This window comes from Ailuropoda melanoleuca, chromosome 11, assembly GCF_002007445.2.
Source record: "Ailuropoda melanoleuca isolate Jingjing chromosome 11, ASM200744v2, whole genome shotgun sequence".
Classification (NCBI taxonomy): domain Eukaryota; kingdom Metazoa; phylum Chordata; class Mammalia; order Carnivora; family Ursidae; genus Ailuropoda; species Ailuropoda melanoleuca.
In genome coordinates, this window is record NC_048228.1 from 9,007,345 (window position 1) to 9,029,580 (window position 22,236).

Sequence of the window (22,236 nt, forward strand, 5' to 3'; positions counted from 1 at the left end):
ACTGATCTGGGCACTCAGGGTATTGTTGAGGAAGACAGGTGAGGCCTGCGTTTCTTTGGAATGTTCTTGTGGGGGAACAAAACGAACATGTAGACAAATACAGGGACAGGTGAACAGACAGCTGATTATGGAGAGTGACGTAGGAAAGGTTGGTGAGAGTAGCTTGTGGCAGGGGTGGGGAAGCGGGTCATTGGTTTCTGCTCCCTGACTTGTGTTCCGCTGTCAGCAGGCCTCCATCTTTTCTCTTTTGTATTTCGATTTCCAAATTAATAGATAAGTTTACATCGAATAAATGATAAAATCAGAATATCATGCTTAGAGTTTTCATCCATGTGTTTTTTTAAATTGGGGTTGGTTGATTCTCTCTTTTTCCTTAATTATTACATTAAAGGAAAGAGTAAGGAAGGAGCAGACGTATACTTTGAATCTTTTCCTTTTTTGTCTGCAGATGACTCCAAGAGGAAAAGTGGTGATGGGCTAGCATCCGAAGAGAACCAGTTTAGTGACGATGAATATAAGACACCTCTTGCCACACCTCCTAACACCCCCCCTCCTGAGACAAGCAGCGGTCATGGAGAGAAAACACCTCCATTTTCTGGGGTCGAATTCAGTGCCGAGCAGCTTCAGGCACATTTAATGAGCACGAAGATGTATGAGAGGTACTCGCTGTCATTTATGGACCTCCAGATCATGGTTGGACGAGTGAAGGACAACTGGAAGCACGTCCAGGATATTGACGTGGGACCAACCCACGTGGTTGAGAAATTCAATGTTCACCTACAGTTAGAACGTCGGTTGATTTATACTTCAGATCCCAAGTACCCTGGAGCTGTGCTCTCAGGCAACCTACCAGACTTGAAAATCCACATCAATGAAGATAAGATATCTGCTCTAAAGAATTGTTTTGCTCTCCTGACCACCCCGGAAATGAAGACTTCGGACACTCAGTTTAAAGAGAGGATCTTTCCCCAAGGCGGGCAGCGGGGAAGTTTGCAAGACTCAGTGATGAATTTAACCCAGAGCTTTGTGACGTTGGAGCAGCGTACCCGGGAGGTTCTGGTGGAGTCACAGCTCCTCCTGGCCGAATTTAAGGTGAACTGCATGCAGCTTGGTGTGGAGAGCAGCGGCCGCTACATTTCCGTGCTCAAGGTGTTTGGGACCAATGCTCACTTTGTGAAGAGGCCTTACGATGTTGAGGTTTCCCTGACCGTTCACGGATTGCTCCTGGTGGACACGATGCAGACTTACGGTGCTGATTTTGACCTTTTGATGGCTTCGCATAAGAACTTGAGCTTTGATATCCCCACAGGAAGTCTCCGGGATAGCAGGGCCCAGTCTCCTGTCTCTGGATCCAATGCGGCCCACCTCACTAACACTGCCACACTGACTGACCCATCGGCTACGGGTGTTCCACTGGACAAAATTCTCACCAAAGAACAGGAGTCCCTCATCAAATTGGAATATCAGTTTGTGAGTTCAGAGTGCCCGTCGATGAATTTGGACAGCACTCTTCAGGTGATTTCATTACAGGTGAATAATCTGGATATTATCCTAAATCCGGAGACAATTGTGGAGCTGATTGGTTTTCTTCAAAAATCTTTTCCCAAGGAAAAAGATGATTTGAGTCCTCAGCCTTTAATGACTGATTTTGAAAGAAGCTTTAGGGAAGAAGGAACTTACCAGGCTACCTATGAACAGAACACCGAGGTTGCCGTGGAAATCCACAGGCTTAACTTACTGCTCCTTCGGACAGTGGGGATGGCAAATGGCGAGAAATATGGCAGAAAGATAGCAACTGCAAGTATTGGCGGCACCAAAGTTAACGTCTCAATGGGCGGCGCGTTTGACATGAACGGTTCTCTCGGCTGTTTGCAGCTTATGGACTTGACACAAGATAACGTGAAGAACCAGTATGTTGTCAGCATTGGGAACTCCATAGGCTATGAAAATATCGTCAGCGACATTGGCTACTTTGAATCTGTATTTGTTAGAATGGAAGATGCGGCCCTCAGCGAAGCTTTGAGTTTTACGTTTGTTGAGAAATCTAAACAGGAGTGTTTTCTCAACCTCAAGATGGCTTCCTTGCATTACAACCACTCTGCTAAATTTTTGAAGGAGCTGACGTTGTCCATGGATGAGCTGGAAGAAAATTTTCGAAGTATGCTGAAAAGCGCAGCCACCAAAGTCACTACGGTACTAGCTACCAAGACGGCTGAGTACAGTGAGATGGTGTCGCTCTTTGAAACGCCAAGGAAGACACGGGAATCCTTTATCTTAGAAGAAAATGAAATGTATGGGTTTGGCCTCGCTGGGTCTCATTCTGACACCGTAAAGCTAATCTTGAACATAAACATCGAATCCCCCGTTGTGTCTATCCCTCGGAAGCCCGGGAGTCCTGAGTTGTTGGTGGGACACTTGGGACAAATATTCATCCAGAATTTTGTGTCAGGAGATGATGAATCCAGAAGTGACCGTCTGCGGGTAGAAATTAAAGACATTAAATTATATTCTTTGAATTGCACCCAGTTGGCAGGCAGAGAGGGTCCTGGGTCCGAAGTAAGCCGGGCGTTTTGTTCTCCTGGGTCTGCCAGTGCCAACAGTCAGGAGGAAGCTCATTTCACCCGACATGATTTCTTTGAATCTTTGCATAGAGGTCAAGGTGAGGAGTGTAAATCTTTTGTCTCATTTTGTCGAAAGATTCCAAACCCAGCATATGTGGTACTTTGCTTAAAACAACAACAAAAACCTTTTCTTTTAGAATTATCCCCAGTGAATATTTAAGAAATCAAAATAGAATTTTAATAGAATACTTCATATCAGATTGGTATGTTTCCAGTATTTCCCATTGGATACCGTATTTGGCAAAACAATTTTTTTTTTTTTCTAAGTGGCCCCTTTTAACATTGGATGAATGCCCATTTACAGGGATGCTTCAAAGGGTGGAGTCTATTAGAGTATTATTTAATTTGGTCAGATATATCTGATTTTTTCGGTTCTAAGCCATAGATCTTTGCTAGTTAAATATTGTAGTCCAAGTTACAAAAGTGGAATATGGAATTTAGTCTGTGGATGTTATATTTTCCTTTCACTATTCTACCATCTTCTGTAATGGGTTGGTCCACGGTCCTAGGAATAAAATGTCTCTATTTGTGTTCTCGATCTGATCTGCTAAAACCAAACAGTTCAATCTAGTAGTCTTGGTATCCACAGACATCAGGTGGGCCCTGAAGCCTGGCTTTCCTTATTGGTAAAGAAATTCATGCCTTTGAGAGTTTCTCCATCTGTGGTTCTCAGGCGTTAGCTCACCAGTTCACTTACATCCTTGCCTAAAGATTGCTTTCTCTGCTTGGGGTGAAAGGTGTTCACTTAGAACCTGATGATTGTTCTTGATTTTGATGTAGGCCCAGTAAGAGGGATCAACCTGTAATTGAAAGCTGGGTAGGGATGAGCAGGGATGGTTTGGCAAGTGCTGACTTGGGAGGCTAAGAGAAGCTTAGAGACCTGGCCTGGATTAATGTTCACCACATCGTATTTTGAAGCCACCAAATGGAGTATGTCATGAAAATATTGTTTCTTTTTGTGTTTAAATTTATGTTGTACCTCTGTTTGCTCTGAGTTTTGGTATTGGTCTTGCTATGAGTTTGCGCTTAATCAGAGACCCCAGGTGCCAGGCTGTTCTGCCCTTTGGGTCTAAGGGTAACTCACGGACTCTATTTTCTATACCCTACACTTCAGCAACAATGCAGTAAATATTAATATTTCCAACCTGTCATTTTCTCTCTGTCATGCCAGCTTTTCACATCTTGAACAACACCACCATTCAGTTTAAACTGGAGAAGATCCCTATAGAGAGAGAATCTGAATTGACTTTCTCCCTTAGTCCAGATGACCTGGAAACTTCTAGCATCATGAAGATTGAAGGGAAATTTGTCAACCCCGTTCAGGTAAGCACCTGTTGATTTTCATGTCTGGGCCGTTGAAGTCCTGTATTTACTTTATATTTATATCATATTAATATGTTCATATCTTGTTATATATTTGTGTATATAAAATATTAGAAGGAAAATGTGTAAATTCAAAGAGACATTGTGACTGCCTATTACTGTTGATAACTTGTTCCGTGAATGTGGAGCCTTTTCATCATGTCATTTCATCGCTGGGCAGTCAGTCTGTTGGCCCTCTTCATGTGGAGGGACAGTGAGTTAGTTCTACAGAGGGGGGAGGAAGATCTTTAGTTCCGTTGCCATTTAAAAACAGGCAGAATTATTGCTTAAAAAGTCAGAGCCTGGGGGCGCCTGGGTGGCAGAGCGGTTAAGCGTCTGCCGTCGGCTCAGGGCGTGATCCCGGCGTTGTGGGATCGAGCCCCACATCAGGCTCTTCTGCTATGAGCCTGCTTCTTCCTTCTCCCACTCCTCCTGCTTGTGTTCCCTCTCTCGCTGGCTGTCTCTATCTCTGTCAAATAAATAAATAAATAAAATCTTTAAAAAAAAAAAAAAAAAGTCAGAGCCTGTCTTTCCCAGGAGGATATAGTTCTTGTCACTCTTCTGACGTTCTTGGTTCAGCCTGTAAAACAATCTGATTATTTGAGCTGTTGACAGACCCTCTCAACGGAGAACTAGTCTTGCCGTCTTTGAAATGAAATGGGCCAGTATAGGGACTTCGTGTGTGTGTGCGCGTGCGTGCGTGTGCTTGTGTGTAGTGAGTATGCCTCTGTGTGTGGGGAGTATATGTGTATACAGCTGTCAACCTTTTTCCTTCAAAGGTGTAATTCTTCCTGCTTTCACAGGGACGAGCGCAAAGAGCGTATCATTATATCATTGTAAAACAGCAGGGACAGGTAGGATCTTAGGGCGCTGGACCCTCGCCTTGGGCAGTAATGGGTCCCTAGGCTGTGTCTGCCAGCCGCCCTGGAGCACTTCAGTAGTGCTGCTCACAGAACATGTGCTCCTTTTGACATCAGTGGGTCCTGGATATGGGTCCCTGGGGGAGGGAACTTTCCCCAAACCTCTCCCGTCTTGGCCAAACTTTTGTATTACCAGTAGTGGCTACTAGGGTGACTTTTTCACCTTAATAATGGCACCTAACATGAATTCTGTTGGATTATGTTGACTTCCTGTTCTTATGGTTGCCATTCACTTACTGTGGTTTTTGATGAAAATCTTCTAAAAATTATGGTAAATAATTCTTTACATTATTATTTAACAAGTAACTTAATAATTTTAAAATATTTTATTATGAAAAATTTAAAACATACAAAACAGTGGAATAATTTCATGAACCTCATCTACCCATTGCTCAGATTTAGCAGTTATCAATATTTTGCCACATTTGTCTCATTTCTCTCTCTCTCTTCTTTTTTTTGGGGGTGGGGGCGAGAAGGGGAAGAAGAAGAGGGAGAAGGAGAGAGAATCTCAAGCAGGCTCCATGCCCAGTGCAGAGCCTGACGCGGGGCTTGATCTCACAACCCTGAGATCATGACCTGAACCGAAATCAAGAGTCAGATGCTCAACCAACTGAGCCACTTAGGTAGCCCTTTTGGTGAACTATTTTAAGCAAATCCCAGAGTCATACCATTCTTACTACTATATATTTTGAATGTATCTCTACAGTCTGCGTGCATTTCCTTACATAAATACAATGGTATTATCATGTCCTAATGAGGATTCCTTGGTACTGTAATAAATTTGAATCCATTTTTAGATTTCGGAGACAAGTTTGATTTTTTAGAAAAATATGTCTTTTGACTTTTGGTTTGTTTGAATCAGGATCCTAATGAGACCCTGTACATTGTGTTTGCATCATGCATCATGTGCGTCCTGGTTTAGTTTCCCTCTCATCTTTCCCCACCCTATTACTGTGTCGTAAGAAGTAGGTCAGTTGCCCTGTAGATTGTCCCACATTCTGGATTTGGCTGTTTGTTTATGGCGTCACTCAGCTCGTTCTCCCACATTTCCTGTGAACTGTACCTTAACTCTACAGGTTTCACTGGATGCAGGCTCTCTTTTTCTTGGCCAGAACACTTGAGCAGTGGTGCTGTGTACGTCATATTGCATTAATATCAGGAGGCACATAATGCTTGGTTGTCTCTGTGTCAGTGATGCTGAAATTCATGATGCTGAAATTGATGATGAGAACCCGATCTGTCCATTGTAAAATTCCCTGGCAGTCCTTCACGTAAGGGCTTATTCCACAGAGGAACTCTGATGGGATACATTAGTTCGTTAGGGGCTGTAAAACAATCACTTTCCAGTTCTGTCATTTCTATCTGTTTGGAATTACTCTGTTAAAAAATTGCCTATAAGTATATAAAAAACGTGTGCGAAAATATTTTTAATAAGTTATAATTAAAAACAAAGCAAGGGGAGAGGAAACAGAAGGGATCATGGCTTGTCATTATCATTACAAAACACTTTCTGTTTGTTTAGCTGAACTGAACCAAGGGTATTACGCTAACTGGTGATGATTGGCGAGTTGTAGAACCATGAGTCTTGTTTCTCAGTCCTATGGTATCACCACACTGGACTTTTGGCAGTATCCCCATCAATTTCTGCAGTTGTTTTTGTGGGGTTAGAAAGGGTGATTTTACTGATACAGGCCTACAGTCAGCAGTACTTACTGAACATTGATTGTGTAAAGATTATTTTGTGAGGGAGGTAGGGGGAGGGGCCTCATCAGTAGACAAGGGTCAGTGGGAGGTTAAGGACAGAAAAGAAGCAGAAGGGCTAGTCCCTGCTGTCAACTGATGTGTGACATCGTGGGAAAACCCATAAACATCAACTCTGGAAATTTGTGGGCAGTGCATCTGAGTGCAATTAATAATAGTAGTGGAATAACTGAATTCTTCTTTTTGACTACAGGTGGTGTTAGCAAAGCATGTGTACGAGCAGGTTTTACAAACGCTGGACAATCTCGTGTATAGTGAAGATCTGAATAAGTTTCCAGTCAGTGCTACCTCCTCACCCTGCCCTAATTCTCCTCTGCCTTCCCTCAGTACCTGTGGAGAACCTTCCATTGAAAGGAAGGAGAATGGATTGTTCAGCCACTCCAGCCTTTCTAACTCTTCTCAAAAGTCCTTGTCTCTGAAGGAAGTCAAATCTTTTACCCAGATTCAAGCCAACTTTTGTATATCAGAGCTTCAAGTCCAGCTGAGTGGAGATCTGACTTTGGGGGCCCAGGGTCTTGTGAGCTTAAAGTTTCAGGATTTTGAGGTGGAATTCAGTAAGGACCATCCTCAGACTTTATCTATTCAGATTGCCCTGCGCTCTCTGCTGATGGAAGACTTACTGGAGAAGAATCCAGATTCCAAATATAAGAACCTAATGGTGTCTCGGGGAGCGCCTAAGCCATCTAGTTTAGCACAAAAAGAGTATCTTTCTCAGTCTTGTCCTTCAGTATCCAATGTGGAGTATCCTGACATGCCTCGGTCTCTCCCTTCCCACATGGAAGAAGCTCCTAACGTCTTCCAGCTCTATCAGAGACCCACCTCGGCATCCCGGAAGAAGCAAAAGGAAGTCCAAGACAAGGACTGTCCCTTGACCCCACCCCCTTCTCCAACCGTGGATGAGCCCAAAATACTTACTGGAAAGAGTAAATTTGATGATTCCTTGGTACATATCAATGTATTCTTGGTGGATAAGAAACATCCAGAATTCTCTTCCAGTTATAATCGAGTTAACCGGAACATTGATGTTGATTTTAACTGCTTGGATGTGCTGATCACACTGCAAACCTGGGTCGTGATACTAGATTTTTTTGGAATTGGCTCCACTGCAGACAACCACGCAATGAAGGTACTGCCTGAGGACGTTCTCCAAAATGTGAAGTCAGAATCAAGTGCTCTCCTGGAGTCTGAACTTCAGGATCCAGTTAACACCAAGCTGGATCTCAAGGTATCACTCCCTTTTGGCTCCGTGAAGTTCTAAGAATGAATTTTGCTTTGTTTGTTTAAATGCAGTCATTGTTCATTTACCCTAGGAAATAGATCTTATCGACAGGGGAGCTATATTTGGTCTTTCGGATGTCTGTTAATATTTTAGAAAAGGTTTAGCGTAAATCCCCTCTGGAGGCAGGGAAAATAAATGGTGTAAGTAGCGTTCTGTCTTTCCTTTGGGTTGTGCAGTTTGGTGGAATGCCTTATTTTGTTGGAGCCTCAGGTTGCTGGTCTTTCGTCATCCGACTAGTTAAGATAACTAAGTGAGATAATGTGTGTAAAGCACCTAGCCGAGTGTCTGGTACATAGTAGCCACCCTAGAATGTGGCTTTGGTCCTCTGTCCCTGCTTGCTCACAACGTTATTGGCTTTCACTGAGGCAACAGGACAACCACTGAGAATGAAGTCTTATGTCAGACTGCCTGGGTTTGAATCCTGGCTCTTTTGCTGTAACCTCTGGCTGGGTGACCTTGGGCACAGTTTTTAACTTTTTTCTCCCCCGATTTTCTCATCAATGAACTGGGGGTGTTGAGTGGTGCCTCCATCTTCGGGATGTTGCAAGGATTCGGGAAGATAACTACATCAGTGGGGTCCTTTGCACAGTGCATGGCATGAAGTGAGCATTCAGTGAACGATAACTTGTATAGTTTTGCTATTATGTGGATTACTAGACTTATAACTTGTCCTTGGTACTCCTATTGTAGATGTTTAAAAATACATACAAAAGATAGTGTTTGAGTTTAAGGTTATTCTGCTCTGTGTGCTAGCACGGGAAGATGTATAAGCAGGTAAATTCAGTCGACCATTTGGGGTCACGTCCTCGGAGCTAGCACCATCCAGAGCCCGGGGCCCCTGCAGTGGCTGATGCCATCTGTGCCTGGAGGGTGAAGGTCTTCATCTACTCATCGTAGCAAATGCGGACTGGCGCTGGCTGCTGGGGAGCGGTCAGGGAGGAGAATCATGTTTAATCCAGTCGCTGTCTTCTTACCTTAGCTGGTGGGAGGCTGCATTCCTCTAGAAATGGAAGAGCTTTCGGGACAGAGTTGGGCCTGAACCAGTATCACCTCTCCTGCACAGTGTCTGTGGATGAGTGCCATCGCAGCACTGAGACCTCCGGCACCTTGCTTAGCCAGAGGAATGGCAGCTGGAGAGGCTTCTGTCATTGTTTTGCACTTGATGTGTTTGTAGCTGTGACTTTCGTCTTCTGGTGCCCGTAATGCACGGCCTCAGGAACCCTTTGGTGTTGGGCGTGGAAGTGCTCCAGGGGGCTTTGCACAGATAGAGGGAGCTGGCTTCACAAGAGAACAATGCTGGATAGTGGCCCTTGGCAATGGGTTGTTTTAGAATTTTTGAAAACATTTTTATTGTGAACATTTTCAGACATCACATGAATAGTTGAATGAACTTCCCTTGACTTTATTCCTTTAAGATTCATCACATTTACTTTATTCGTTTTTTCTTTTTAGCGAAGTATTTTAAAGCAAATTCCAGATCTATCATTTTACCTCTTCATGCTTTGGTATTCATTTCTAAAAAATGTGGACATGTTCTTACCTAACCACATCTAACTAAATTAATGAGAATTTCTTGGTGCTCTGTAACACTCACTAGTCCATGATCAGATCTTTCTGATTATCTCAGAGTAGCCCTTTTACTGGTGAATTACAGAGAAATGAATGGTTAAGAAACTTCATGTCTTCCCTGTGATCTCTGCAATTCATTGGAATACTTTGCTTCGTCTACAAAAGGGGGAGAATTAAAAAAAAATGACATGTGATGCTTTTGAATGGGAGTTCAGATAAAGTTCACATGTTACATTTGTTGTCCTATCTCCTAAATCTCTGTTAATGAAAGAAGATCAGTCTTTACTCCCCCCCCCCATGGCATTGGCTTATAGAAACCGGGGTAGTGTCCTGTAGAGTGTCCCACATTCTGGATTTGTCTTTTGGTTTCCATTTGGTGCCACTTGACTTCTTTGATCTTCTCATTTTAGGAATGAAGTTAGCTCCTCAGATTCAGGTTCAACTCTTTGCGAACACTTCATAGGTCGCTCTGGGTGCTTCCTGTTGCGTCAGGCTGGAGGATATGTAGCATCTGGTTGTCCCACTTTTAGTGACACTAGGATTCATGCTAAGAGTGGGGTCAGGTGGTGACAGCTGGATCCCTCCAATCAAAGCATTTTTAGCCCCACTATATTTGTTTGTTGTTTGGGTGATTAAGTGACTAGAGGCTTTCTGTTTCCCTCCTTCACGATAATCTCATTTCCTGGAGACCCTGTGTCTGTGTTAGTAAGCTTTCTGCAGCCTCCAAGTCCACTGCACCTAGAATAATCCCCTTCTTTTTTTCTCTGCCTTTCTCTACAAATGTTCCTCCTTCTTCCTTTCTTCCTGTTATTTTTTTTCCTTCTTCCCCCATCTTTTTTCCTCTTTATCATTCATCATCAAACTTTTACTGAGCACCTGCTTAGTGGCAGGCCCTGAAGATGCAGGGTGAGTCTGGCACTTGAACGCAGTGAATGTGAATTGAGTTCCGTCTTTTCCTCTCTCCTTCCTTCCCCCCAACGGAAATCTTATCTCTAGTGATGAAGCTAAGGTACTTGTCTCAACACATCCTAGATATAGAAGTCCCTTGAATATTTGAAATGACAGTGTTATGATACAGGATTTATTTGTTTCGAGGAATGTGGTTCCTAAGATACAGGATTTTGGCATTCTTCTATTTCTGCTTGTCCCTTGAAAAGAAAATCTTTGTGGCTCCTAGGCGAAGTCCCAGTTGGTCGCAGAGGCTTTTATTAAATATTTGTTGAGTCATTAAACAGGATTCTAAATCATATTTATCATTTTGCTTAGACAGATTTCTTAGGGTAGGACTTAGTAAATCTCTATGAGTGGTTACCGAATAGTACAATACGAAAACAAATGCAAAAATGAGAAAAATTGTTTTATAATGTAACACATTTCACTCACCAAGTATAGACGAGGTGAGCACAGAGATGCCACCACAGGCCCTGGGTTTTAGGTTGTCCGGTCGAGCCCCTTTCTCCTCAGCTCTCTCCTCAGATTATGTGTGACTGATAAAGAAAGCTAAAATGAAATTGGCATCCACAAAAGCGTTACCTTCATGTTTCCTGAGCCTTTCTGTATCTTCCTCGATCAGGTTCTGCTGTTTGCCTGACACATGCCTTTTCTCCCCCAGTAAGATCTGCCTTGCTTTATCTCCCACGTTCTTAGGTTCATTCGCTCTCTCTCGTGCTGAATAAGACCACCAGTGAGCTTGCTAAAGCGAGTGTGTCCAAATTAGTGGCACACCTGGAAATGATTGGTAAGTGGGGAGAAACCAAACTTGCAAGATCTGGTAAGAATTTGAACGTCCTGCTCACAAATCTAATTGTCTTCACATGCGAAGTAAGGTGAGGGATCAGTGGCTTAGGTTGTGGTTCTTGGTCTGCCCATTTTTGGTGGTGGTGTTTCCCAAATACTGGCTTATGGGTCAGAATTATGTGGCCAGCTTGTTAAAAATGTATGTGTCTGTCTCCCCCTGCCCGCCCCATCCCAAAATATGATTCATTAGGTTGGGATGGGGCCCTGTGTTTTTAACAAATTCTGTCTAGGGTGACTGTATAATTTTTTGTCCAAATTGGGACATTTTGAGAGTGAAAGGGGACTTTATTAATAATTATAATACCTGGGAAACTAGGGTGTATGTTCACTCTATTGCCGTGATGGGGGAGCCACCAGTAGGGGGCGTGATTTTAGGCGGGAGGATGTCACAAAGCTGACATTCTTTCTATTGGGACCCTGTAGGTTGAAGTTGTTAGTTGAACACAAGTGATTAGCTACATCAAGTTCTAAATAGGAGAGGTTTATAAAGTGTGAACAAAGCACTGTTCCTTCCTTAAGGAACAGATAATGAAATAATGGAAGATCACAGCTCAAATGTTGACTCTGTAGTAAGACTATCTTTTGGGGAAGAAATGATCTGAAATTGAGATTTCATGCCTGATATAAATTAGATTAATTATAAAAGCTGAAAGAGATAGGTCTTTAAAATTGGGAGAAGTTTGGGTATTTTTGTTAGATGACATTAAGGGTCAGCTACAAATATGTCTTCAATTCATTGAGAGCTGAACTAGCATGGCGAATATAAACACCCAAGTCATTGCTTTGTGTACTAGTTACGATAAAACTTGTTTTATGGAAGCAACAGTTTGCAGTATCGCTTTTTAATATCCATACCATGTAAAGAATGATTCATCAGAGGTTCACATCCCACGTGCACATGTTTTAACATCCTTCTTTGTTCTTTTCCACCTTCAAGGGGTTTCACTCTTGTAATACCGGAGTAGTTTTAAATTTGTCTCCAGCGTCTGTCTCATTAATTGCACTTTTTTATTGAATCACACTAACACCCACTTAATGTTGCCTGAATACCTGACATATCTCTGACACTTCTCCTTTATTCTTTTATCCATAGTACAATTAAGAGACCTTTTGTTATTTCACTAATCCTAATTAGTGGTCTTAATCTCCGAAAGGATCCCATTTTGTCTGTTTTTAGAAATGTTTTATCCTTTAATTTGTGTATGCATTTAATTTAATTTCTTTCCCCTTCTAAAGGTTAAAGTATGATATTGCTGTATTGTTTCAACCCCCCCCCTTGGACTTTTGCACTGAGATTGTTTGAAACAATGTGGAAAATGTTTTTGGTGGGTGTATTGGAATATGAAAATTTGCCTTTGACATTTAATTTGATTAAATAGTGAAAAGTCTGAGGCATGTGTATATCATTTTTTGTGCCAGACATATTTAAGGTGTAGGACGAAAAAAGATACATAAGAATGTGTTCTAATTTTAACATCCCTAGATGGAGACCTGGCCTTACAGGGAAGCATCGGGAGCCTGTCCCTGAGTGACCTCACAGCCCACGGAGAATTCTACAGAGAGCGGTTCACTACCAGTGGGGAAGAAGCACTCATCTTCCAGACTTTTAAGTAAAAATATCAGTTTTTCTCATTTCACATTGCATCATACTCGCTTGCTATATCAACTTTTTGTTGGTTAAACAATAAAAGTTTAAAAAAATTTTACCTTCTTAGGTAAAATTGATATGATCTAGTTACAGGGAATCCTGATTTATAGTAAAACTGATCTGTATTGAAGCGGGCTGCTCAGTCTTCATAAACAGATGGTGTGTGATTGAAATAATTTTTTTTAAAGATTTTATTTATTTATTTATTTGACAGAGAGAGAGAGACAGCCAGCGAGAGAGGGAACGCAAGCAGGGGGAGTGGGAGAGGAAGAAGCAGGCTCCCAGCGCAGCAGGGAACCTGATGTGGGGCTCGATCCCAGGACTCTGGGATCACGCCCTGAGCCGACGGCAGACGTTTAATGACTGAGCCACCCAGGCGCCCCATGAAATATTTTTTTAAAGTTTTTTTTACGTAATCTCTACACCCAACATGGGGCTTGAACTCACAACCCTGAGATAAGAGTCGTACACTCCACCGACTGAGCCAGCCAGGTGCCCCCAAATAATTGTGATTATTAAAAAGCCTGGGCTCTCATGCCGGCTTCATGCTGACTTGTTTTGTGACCGTAGGCAAGTCACTTAATCTCCATGAATCAGTTTTTCTATCTAAATATTGAAGGAGTGAAGTTAGGTTGGTCTCCATCTAGCTCGCAACGTTCTGGGATGATTTCAGCCTGAAAATGTTGTTGAAGATATGGTTGTTAAATTATATTACGCATTTTTTTCCTCTATAAAGACAATCTATATCGAATCTTTTCATTTTTAGAATTTAGAAGGCATTTTTAGATCTATGTAATTTTTAAAGAATGGTGTCTTCTGAAGGCTGAAAGCTTAAAATGGTGGGTTTTCAACATTTTGGGGAGCTGTTAGAAAGTATGGATATCCAGCTCTGCCCCCCCAAATACTCGGTTCTATGGGAGTGCTCAGTTGTTGTTGTTGTTGTTGTTGTTTTTTATATTTGTTTAGGTGATTCTAATGTTTAACTAGAGGTGAGAAAAACTGTCCCCAAAGATGTCTGAGAACTTTTTTTTCATTTTCAGGGGAAGTATATCATACTCTACTGAGAATGTAGATTGACGTGTTTATATTATTACCTACCACAGTGGTGTAATTTTATGATAAATCAGATAATTAATATAAAAGTCCTAACTGTCTGCCTGACACAAAATAGGTGCTTAAGCAGATGTGGGTTTCTTTCCCTTGTGACTGTGTCCCGTATAATTTATTATTATGATGCCATGTCTTTTAAATTGAAAACTATTCATAAAAGTTTTCTAATTTGTCTTGGAATATAAATGCTGAACCTCTCTGGCCTACATTTCACTGAAGTAAAATGAAGATGTCTTCCTGCCTCCAGGAGACAGTTTTCCCCAGAAACATTGATTGTGTTGCCTACTGTTCTTTACCCATTGTTTCATGGACTTATTTTTTATCTTTTGAGTCCATATTACAGTCTTTGAGTGGGAAGAATCACTTTTCCCTAAAGGCAGGGAAAAAGCCCTGATGAAAGGTGTGAGCCACAGGTGGCTTCTGAGTGAGTTCTAGAATCAAGAGTGAGTCTAGTGCCAGGGCTGCCCACCTGTTCACAGCCATGGCCATCACCCCAGACTTTGATTTCACAGCCTCGGCACATTGCTGCAGCTTAGAAAAGGAGTGATTATTGGAGTTTGCTTTGTGAAACCTGATTGCAGATTGGCATTTTAATAGTTAAAGCTGTTTTCTAGGGGAAACCCCTAAACGAGCCTGTTTTCTTCCAATACTGCCTTATATCTGGCTGCCAAGTCACACTTCTGCGCTTCCTCCCAGATACGGCCGGCCTGACCCTCTGCTCCGGAGAGAACATGACATCCGAGTGAGCCTCCAGATGGCCTCCGTGCAGTATGTGCACACGCAGCGCTTTCAGGCCGAGGTGGTGGCCTTCATTCAGCACTTCACTCAGCTGCAAGACGTCTTAGGGCGCCAGCGAGCAGCTATCGAGGGGCAGACGGTAGGAAGGCTCATTTCCCCAAGTTGCTTTTCCAGTTTGACTGATCAATAGAACTTTTAAGCCTCTAGAGAGAAGTCTGGAAAATTTCACTGCAAAAAGGAAAGGACTTTAGGTAATTTTATGCTTACTAGTGTCCTCCATGTAGCCAGTTCTCTACAGAAGTCTTATTGTGATTGGAGAGCTTACATTCCTTCTTCATTGTGTCCTGTTTTAATGACCTGTAAGGTTTAGCTTTAGCCTCCTCTAAAGAAGATAAACGGAATTTATGGCTAACGCTTAAGACTTCTGGTCCCTTTTAGTACTTTAGTGGAGATACTTCTCTTGAAAAGTGTTTCCAAGGAACATATCAATTATATAAAGAGAGTTTTTTCCAAATAGATCGGCGGTTCCCAACTTCTTTGTTCATGGTTCTCTTAATGTTTTGGATATATTTCCATGGCACATCCTCAGCAAAAGGACACACCTAATGGTCTTTCCATTTAAAAAATAGTTAAGTCTAAACAAGTACCTAAACATTTCCTAATGACTCAGTAGCTGTTTAAAAAAATAACACATAAGTGAAAGACTAATATTTTTATTTTCGTTTGTAAATAAATTACTTGCTAGCAGGGGTGTAAGTGCCCCTTGGGCACCTTACAGCTTCTCAGACTTAGGGCCAGGCTGGACACGGCAGCCCTCATTCATTGTCTCATGGCCCATTATCACAGCAACTGCCAAAGACCCAGTGTCGCGAAGACGAGACATCATCGAAAGGAGTGTAGCATGGTCTAACAGTGAACGTGAACTACCTCAGTCTAGTACGTGCAGTGTCCAACAGATGATGTTTGCCTCAGAAATTTGAACTGTCCTGGCAGCACGCACGTGCGTGGCAGCGTCTTGTGGTGTCTTGGCACAGGGTCTGGGAACCACAGAAGACATTTACAGGGCAGTCCTTTGTAAAACTCACTTTTTTTTTTTTTTTTTTTTTTAAGATTTTATTTTTGTTTATTTGACAGAGATAGAGACAGCCAGCGAGAGAGGGAACACGAGCAGGGGGAGTGGGAGAGGAAGAAGCAGGCTCATAGCAGAGGAGCCTGATGTGGGGCTCGATCCCACAATGCGGGGATCACGCCCTGAGCCGAAGGCAGATGCTTAACCGCTGTGCCACCCAGGCGCCCCAAAACTCACTTATTTTTAAGCTTCATTAGGTAAAAGATTATAATTAAATAAATAGATACTGTCTTTATAGTGACAACATTTAAAAAGTTCAATTTCATTTAAATGTCTTGAATATGTTACATATCGATTAGTGTAGAATCAAAGTAAAAGGACATTTGGAGAAAAGTCTCCTTCTCAGTTACTTTTCCTCAACCACCCAGTTTCTCTCCCTGGAAATAATCAGTGTTACCAGTTTCCTGTGTATCTTTGAGAGAATATATTTTTTAAAAAATATAAAAGCACAGGGGTGCCTGGGTGGCTCAGTTGGTTAAGCCTCCAACTCTTTATCTCAGCTCAGGTCCTGATCTCAGGGCTGTGAGTTCAAGGCCTGTGTTGGGCTCTACACTGGGTGTGGAGCCTAACTTAGTTAAAAAAAAATCTATATCTATATTTATATCTATATATAAAAGCACAGTCAAATTATAGGGAATGTGGGAAAAAAGGATCAATCTTATCAGTGTCCTAGTACCCCGGGTATATTTTAATTTGTTTTCATTGTTTTTTAAATTTCTCCCTATGCATGTTTCCATGGTTGTATTCATAGAGTATATAACCTTTTCTTTTCTCTTTAGAAACTTTTAAAATAATTTATTATTTGACACATACAAAAGAATATCTGTAGCATGTCAGTTTTGAAGTATGATAGTAAAATGAGCAGTCAGGAAGTAAATAAAAATTCAAACATGGCTAATGCTGCCACATATGTTCCTTCCTCTTCTCATTCCTGTCAGCTCCTTAGGTAACTGATCTGATTTGTGGGTCTTGTGGTCCCTTAAAAAATATATATATAATATCTTATTTCATTTGTTTTGATCTTTACAAAAATGGTATTAAGCTGTGTTTAATGTTCTGTTACTTTTTTTTAATTTTCATTTAGTTAGATACATTCATTTTGTTACATGTGATTGCCTTTCATTTAATTTCACTGTTGTAGTTCATTGCGTGTAGCACAGATTTATCCATTTTCCGGTTGAACATTTGGTTGTTTCCAGTGTTTTGCTCTTGTGTACTATGTCTCTTAGTGCACACGTGTGAGAGTTTCTCCAAGCAGGATTTCGGGGCCATGGGGTATGCACGTGTTTATCTTCACAAGATAGTAGTGCCAGATTGTTTTCCCCAGACCATTATACATTCCCATTGGCAATGTGTAAGAATTCCTTTTAATTCATATCCTTGTATGAATTCATATCCTCTAATTCATATCCAACACTCATATTGTTAACCTTTTTATTTTGGGCCAATAATGGTGTAAAATGTCATTATTACATTTATGGTCTACTTCTGCCTTTTATTTTATTTTTACTTCTTATTTTTAAAATAATGGAAAAACAATTTAATTCCACCTACCTATACTTTAAAATAAAAACATTTAAATCGAGAAATAGCATACAGTACATACAGTAATATAATGTAAAGTGTGTTAATTTTATGCATACATTTTTGAAAGCCATCATGTTAACCTTTTTTCATAATCTCTTTCCATTTTGCTTTGCATTTTTCATAGCGATCCTATTTAATAACTGTATAATCCATCAAGTCAGTTTACTTAACCATTTCCTTGTTTTTTAACATTTAAATTGCTTCCAGTTTTTCATTCTCATTCCTTCTTATGAGTAATGCTTCTATGAATAGCATCGTGTACCTAGTTTTTTTTTCTTTCATTTTTTGAGTTATTTTTATAATATTGAATCCTATAAACGATATTGTTTGGTCAAAGTGATGAACATTTTTGTGACTCTCAATTGAATACTTTTAATAAATGTTGTCTGTTAGAATTATGTACCCTTAAAATGATTATTGTCACCTGTGTGGTTTAAGCAGCAGTGTTAAGGAATCACTCGGGATAGGAAATGAGACAGTGTGCATTAGTGTGTAATTGGGTTTAATTTCCTGGGTTAAGCAGAAATTAAACAGGAGTCTTTAAAGTTTTTGGTATATCAAGTTAGGTAAGACAAGTAGACGGTAAAGGGATGACCTGTTTTGAACAGTGCTAAGTGTGTGGGCGCCGAAGAAAAGCTGATCTTCTCAAGGTCTTTAATCCTAGCTATTTGTATTATGTAGGTTTAAGATTTTGCATTACTAAGATTTATGGAGAGAGCTAAAGACCTACTTTTATTTGCTGGTAAAATTGAGGCTATTTTGAAATTTAAATACCTTTCTCCTGGTGGCAGGTGGTATCCTCTATCTTTGACTTGTACCTGAATTTTTATTCCTGTATTTTCCGGTGTCTGTAAATAATGATCCAGTAGGACTTGACGTTTCTTTTTAATCTTGATGTTTGAAATTATAAGAGCATCATGTACCTCGATTGGGCCAAATACGAATTTATTTTTTATCCCAAAAGTGTGATATTGTTTTCCTCTGTCTTCTGCTTTACATGTTGTTTCTTTTATTTGTTAAACTTCTTTATTCACTGAGCAACTGGGAGTGCAGATTTTTGGTGGAGCTAAGATGTGGTATTGCAGTTTTGAAATCTTGGTACAAGAATCGGAAGTCTGGGTGTTGCCAGTATAAGGTGTTTCACCAGCAGCGAGTTATTTTTCTTGCTGTTCTTCTTTTGACTCAGTTATTGGAGGAAACTGGAGATACAAAAATAAGTATGCTGTACATTTGCTTAATAATATTTTAATGATGCTTTGGAGTTTTCAGAGTGCTTTCCCATATTTTATCTCATTTGATCCTTATGACAACCTTGTTTGTTCATTTCTGTGAATTATTTAGTGAATCTTCATTGACAAATGATCTATCATACAGTCTGCCAGGTGATAGGAACATCATGGAAAACAAGAAAGACAAGGTCATTGCCTTAATGGAGCTCATGTTTTAGTGAGATGATATAACCCAGGAAAAAATATAATTAGTTACGATTATAGCCAGTGAGGGAGTGGTGGGCAAGTGCATTATTGCCATTTTATCAGTGAGGAAACAGTAACCCTAACTCTGCTTGTCTGGAACTCTGGCTGACTCATGATTCAGCTTTTCTCTTAATGGGGAAGCATGTAACATGTAACTGTAAAGGCATGTTAGAAAACTAAGAGCTATGCGGTGTTGGTGTATTAGTTTTGAATCTGCCCCTTAATACATTGAACTTTATAAAATAGAATTGTATGCTACTAGACGATTGCTTCTGCGTGCCACAGGTGGGTGGTATCATTTTGTCCTTACAACAGCTCTTGGAGGTAGGGCCTATGATTCCTCCCATTTTAACAGGTAAGGAAAGTGAGACCCAGAGACCTAACATGTTACCCAGGCTTTCCAAGCTTCTGAGTGGCCAGGGTGGGGATTCTACTCAGGCTTCAGAGCTCCCATTCTGAGTGCCTCCACTAACCTGCCAAAATGCTAACAGTCTTTATCTCTGAATGTGAGGTTATGCGTGATATCAGATTTCTTCTATTTGCTTGTTTTTCCCTTCTAAGTTTACTACAGTGAATATGAGTTAATTTGTAAATCTGAAGTTTACTCAAAGAACAAAGCAAAGGTGCAGTAGTCACGGATTGATAGACAATACCAACAAATCATCTACTACAGTTAGGAAGTGAACATGCTATTTATTGTGTTGTAAATTCTCCTGACTTACGTGCTTAACACCAAAGAAAGAAGAGCTTTTTTATACTATAAAGGCTGTATTTTTTCTTTTTAAAAAGAAATGTTTTTTATAGGTAACAAAAAAAATCAATAAAAATGTGAATAAGTAGAAAATTTAGACTGTCTTGTTTTCACTTTTGTAATCTGTATTTTTCACTGAATAATATATGAGAAGCATTTCATTATATTAGTGTATTATACTTTTTGTCCCCTTTGTCGTGGTATTATTTGCTTACAGTAAAATTAAGCAATTTTAAGAATACAGTTCAATGAGTTTTAACAATTGTATAGTCTTGTAACCCCAGTCACATCCAGATTTTTAGAACATTTCTGTTATTCACAAAGTTTCCTCGCTTCCCTAGGCAAAGTCTCCTAATCCCTGTGTCCTGGCAGCCTTTGGTCTGTTTTCCATCAGAACAGTTTAGCCATTTTTTTTTTTTTTTTTTTTAGAATTTTCTATAAATGAAATCATACAGCATAGTTGTGTCTGGCTTTTTTTCACTTAGCATAATGCTCTTGAGCTCCATCCATATTGTTGGAAGTAGCAGCCGTGTGATTTCTTTTTATTGCTGAGTAGTATTTTATTTGTTGAATGTAATACAATTTGTTTATCCATTTACCTACTTTATGTTCATTTGGGTAGTTTCAAGTTTTTGGCTATTATGAATAAGACTACTGTGAACATTTGTGTTCAAATCTTCGTGTGGACGTATGTTTTCATTTCTGTTATGTAAATACCTAAGAGAGGAATTGCTGCATCATGTGGTAACTGTGTGGTTAACTTTATAAGGAACTGTCTTCAGAATTGTTCTGGAAGGGGGCTCCTGGCTGGCTCAGTCGGTACAGCATGCAACTCTTGGTCTCCGTGTTGTGAGTTGGGGCTCCACATTGGGCATGGGGCCTCCTTTTAAAAAAAACAAAAATCAGGGGGTGCCTGGGTGGCTCAGTCATTAAGCATCTGCCTTCGGCTCAGCGCGTGATCCCAGGGTCCTGGGATCGAGCCCCACATCAGGCTCCTCTGCTGGAAGCCTGCTTCTTCCTCTCCCACTCCCCCTGCCTGTATTCCCTCTCTCGCTGGCTGTCTGTCAAATAAATAAATAAAATCTTTAAAAAAAAATCATTAAAAAAAAAGTTTAAAAAATTGTTTTTGCTATTCTAGATTCTTCGCTTTTTCTTGTAGATTTTAGAATCAGCTTGTCAGTTTCTACAATTAAGCCTGCTGAGATTTTGATTGGGATTGTGTTGAATCTGTAGGTCAACTTTTGGAGAATTGACATCTTCGTACTATTGCGTCTTTTGTCTGAGTGTGGCATATTTCTCCATTTATCTAGGTCTTCAGTTTCTCTCAGCAGTGTTTGTAGTTTTGAGTGTACTGGTCTTCATCTTTTGTTAAATTGATCCCTAGACATTATATATTTTTGATGCTGTTATAAGTGATATTTTGAAAATTCGATTTCCAATTCTCTGTAGACTGTACATAGAGATACAATTGATTTTTATACACTGACCTTGCACCCTGCAACTTTGCTAGATATTCTTACCAGTTCCAGTTACTTTTTGGAGATTCTTTAGGATTTTTTACATAGATGATCATGTTGTCTGTCAACAGAGATTTACTTTTTCCTATTCAATCTGTATGCCCTTCATCTCTTTTTCTTCCCTTACTACACTGATAAGACTTCCATTACAATGTTGCATAGAAGGGGTAAGAACAGACATCCTCACCCTGTGTCCAATCATGGGGAAAAGCATTCATTTATTCTTGGGGTTGGCAGACTATGGCCTGTGAGAATATACGCCTACACACACGCACATAAGGTTTTATTGGAACACAGCCATGTTCACTCACTTACGTACTGTCTGTGGATATTTTTACAGTTTTCTTGATTTGGTATGGATTTTTGTATCTGTGTTCCTGAGAGATATTAGTTTGTAGTTGTCTTTTCTGGAATAGAAAATAATGCCTTTTCTGGTTTTGGTAACAGGACAGTGCTGTCCCTATGGAATGAATTCTAAGTGTTCCCTTTTCTATTTCCAGAAGAGTTTGTGTAGAATTGATATTCTTTCTTTGTATACTCTGGATGCAAGCCCTTTGATAAATGTGCTGTGAATATTTTCTACCAGTCTGTGGCTTTCTTCCCTATTTCCTAACACTATTCTTTGAAAAGCAGAAGTTTTTCATTTTGATGAAGTCCAATTTTTTTCTTTTATGGTTCTGTTTGTGTTTTGTCAAAGGAATCTTTGTCCACCACTAGGTGGCGAAAATTTTCTCCTGTGCCCTCTATTCGAAGTTTTATAATTTTAGATCTCTTCCATTTTGAGTTAATTATTTTTAAAGATTTTTATTTTTTAAAGTAATCTCTACACCCAGTGTGGGGCTTGAACTCACAACCCTGAGATCAAGAGTTGCATGCTCTACTGATTGAGCTGAGCCATCCAGGTGCCCTTGAGTTAATTTTTATGTAGGGCTGAGTTGGTTTTTTTCCCCATATACATATCTAGACTGTTCA

At 40.4% G+C, this 22,236-nt stretch overlaps 1 protein-coding gene across 11 annotated transcripts in view; it reads left to right on the forward strand.

The window, feature by feature from the left end:
• VPS13D (vacuolar protein sorting 13 homolog D) overlaps positions 1 to 22,236 on the forward strand; it is a 240,856-nt gene that overhangs the window by 30,871 nt on the left and 187,749 nt on the right. For all 11 annotated transcript variants that reach the window (XM_034671220.1, XM_034671222.1, XM_034671224.1 and 8 more), the window contains 6 exons: positions 449 to 2,659; positions 3,793 to 3,944; positions 6,858 to 7,889; positions 11,160 to 11,250; positions 12,793 to 12,919; positions 14,764 to 14,944. In XM_034671220.1, coding sequence (XP_034527111.1) covers positions 449 to 2,659; positions 3,793 to 3,944; positions 6,858 to 7,889; positions 11,160 to 11,250; positions 12,793 to 12,919; positions 14,764 to 14,944 — 3,794 coding nt within the window. The remainder of the gene's footprint in view (positions 1 to 448; positions 2,660 to 3,792; positions 3,945 to 6,857; positions 7,890 to 11,159; positions 11,251 to 12,792; positions 12,920 to 14,763; positions 14,945 to 22,236) is intronic.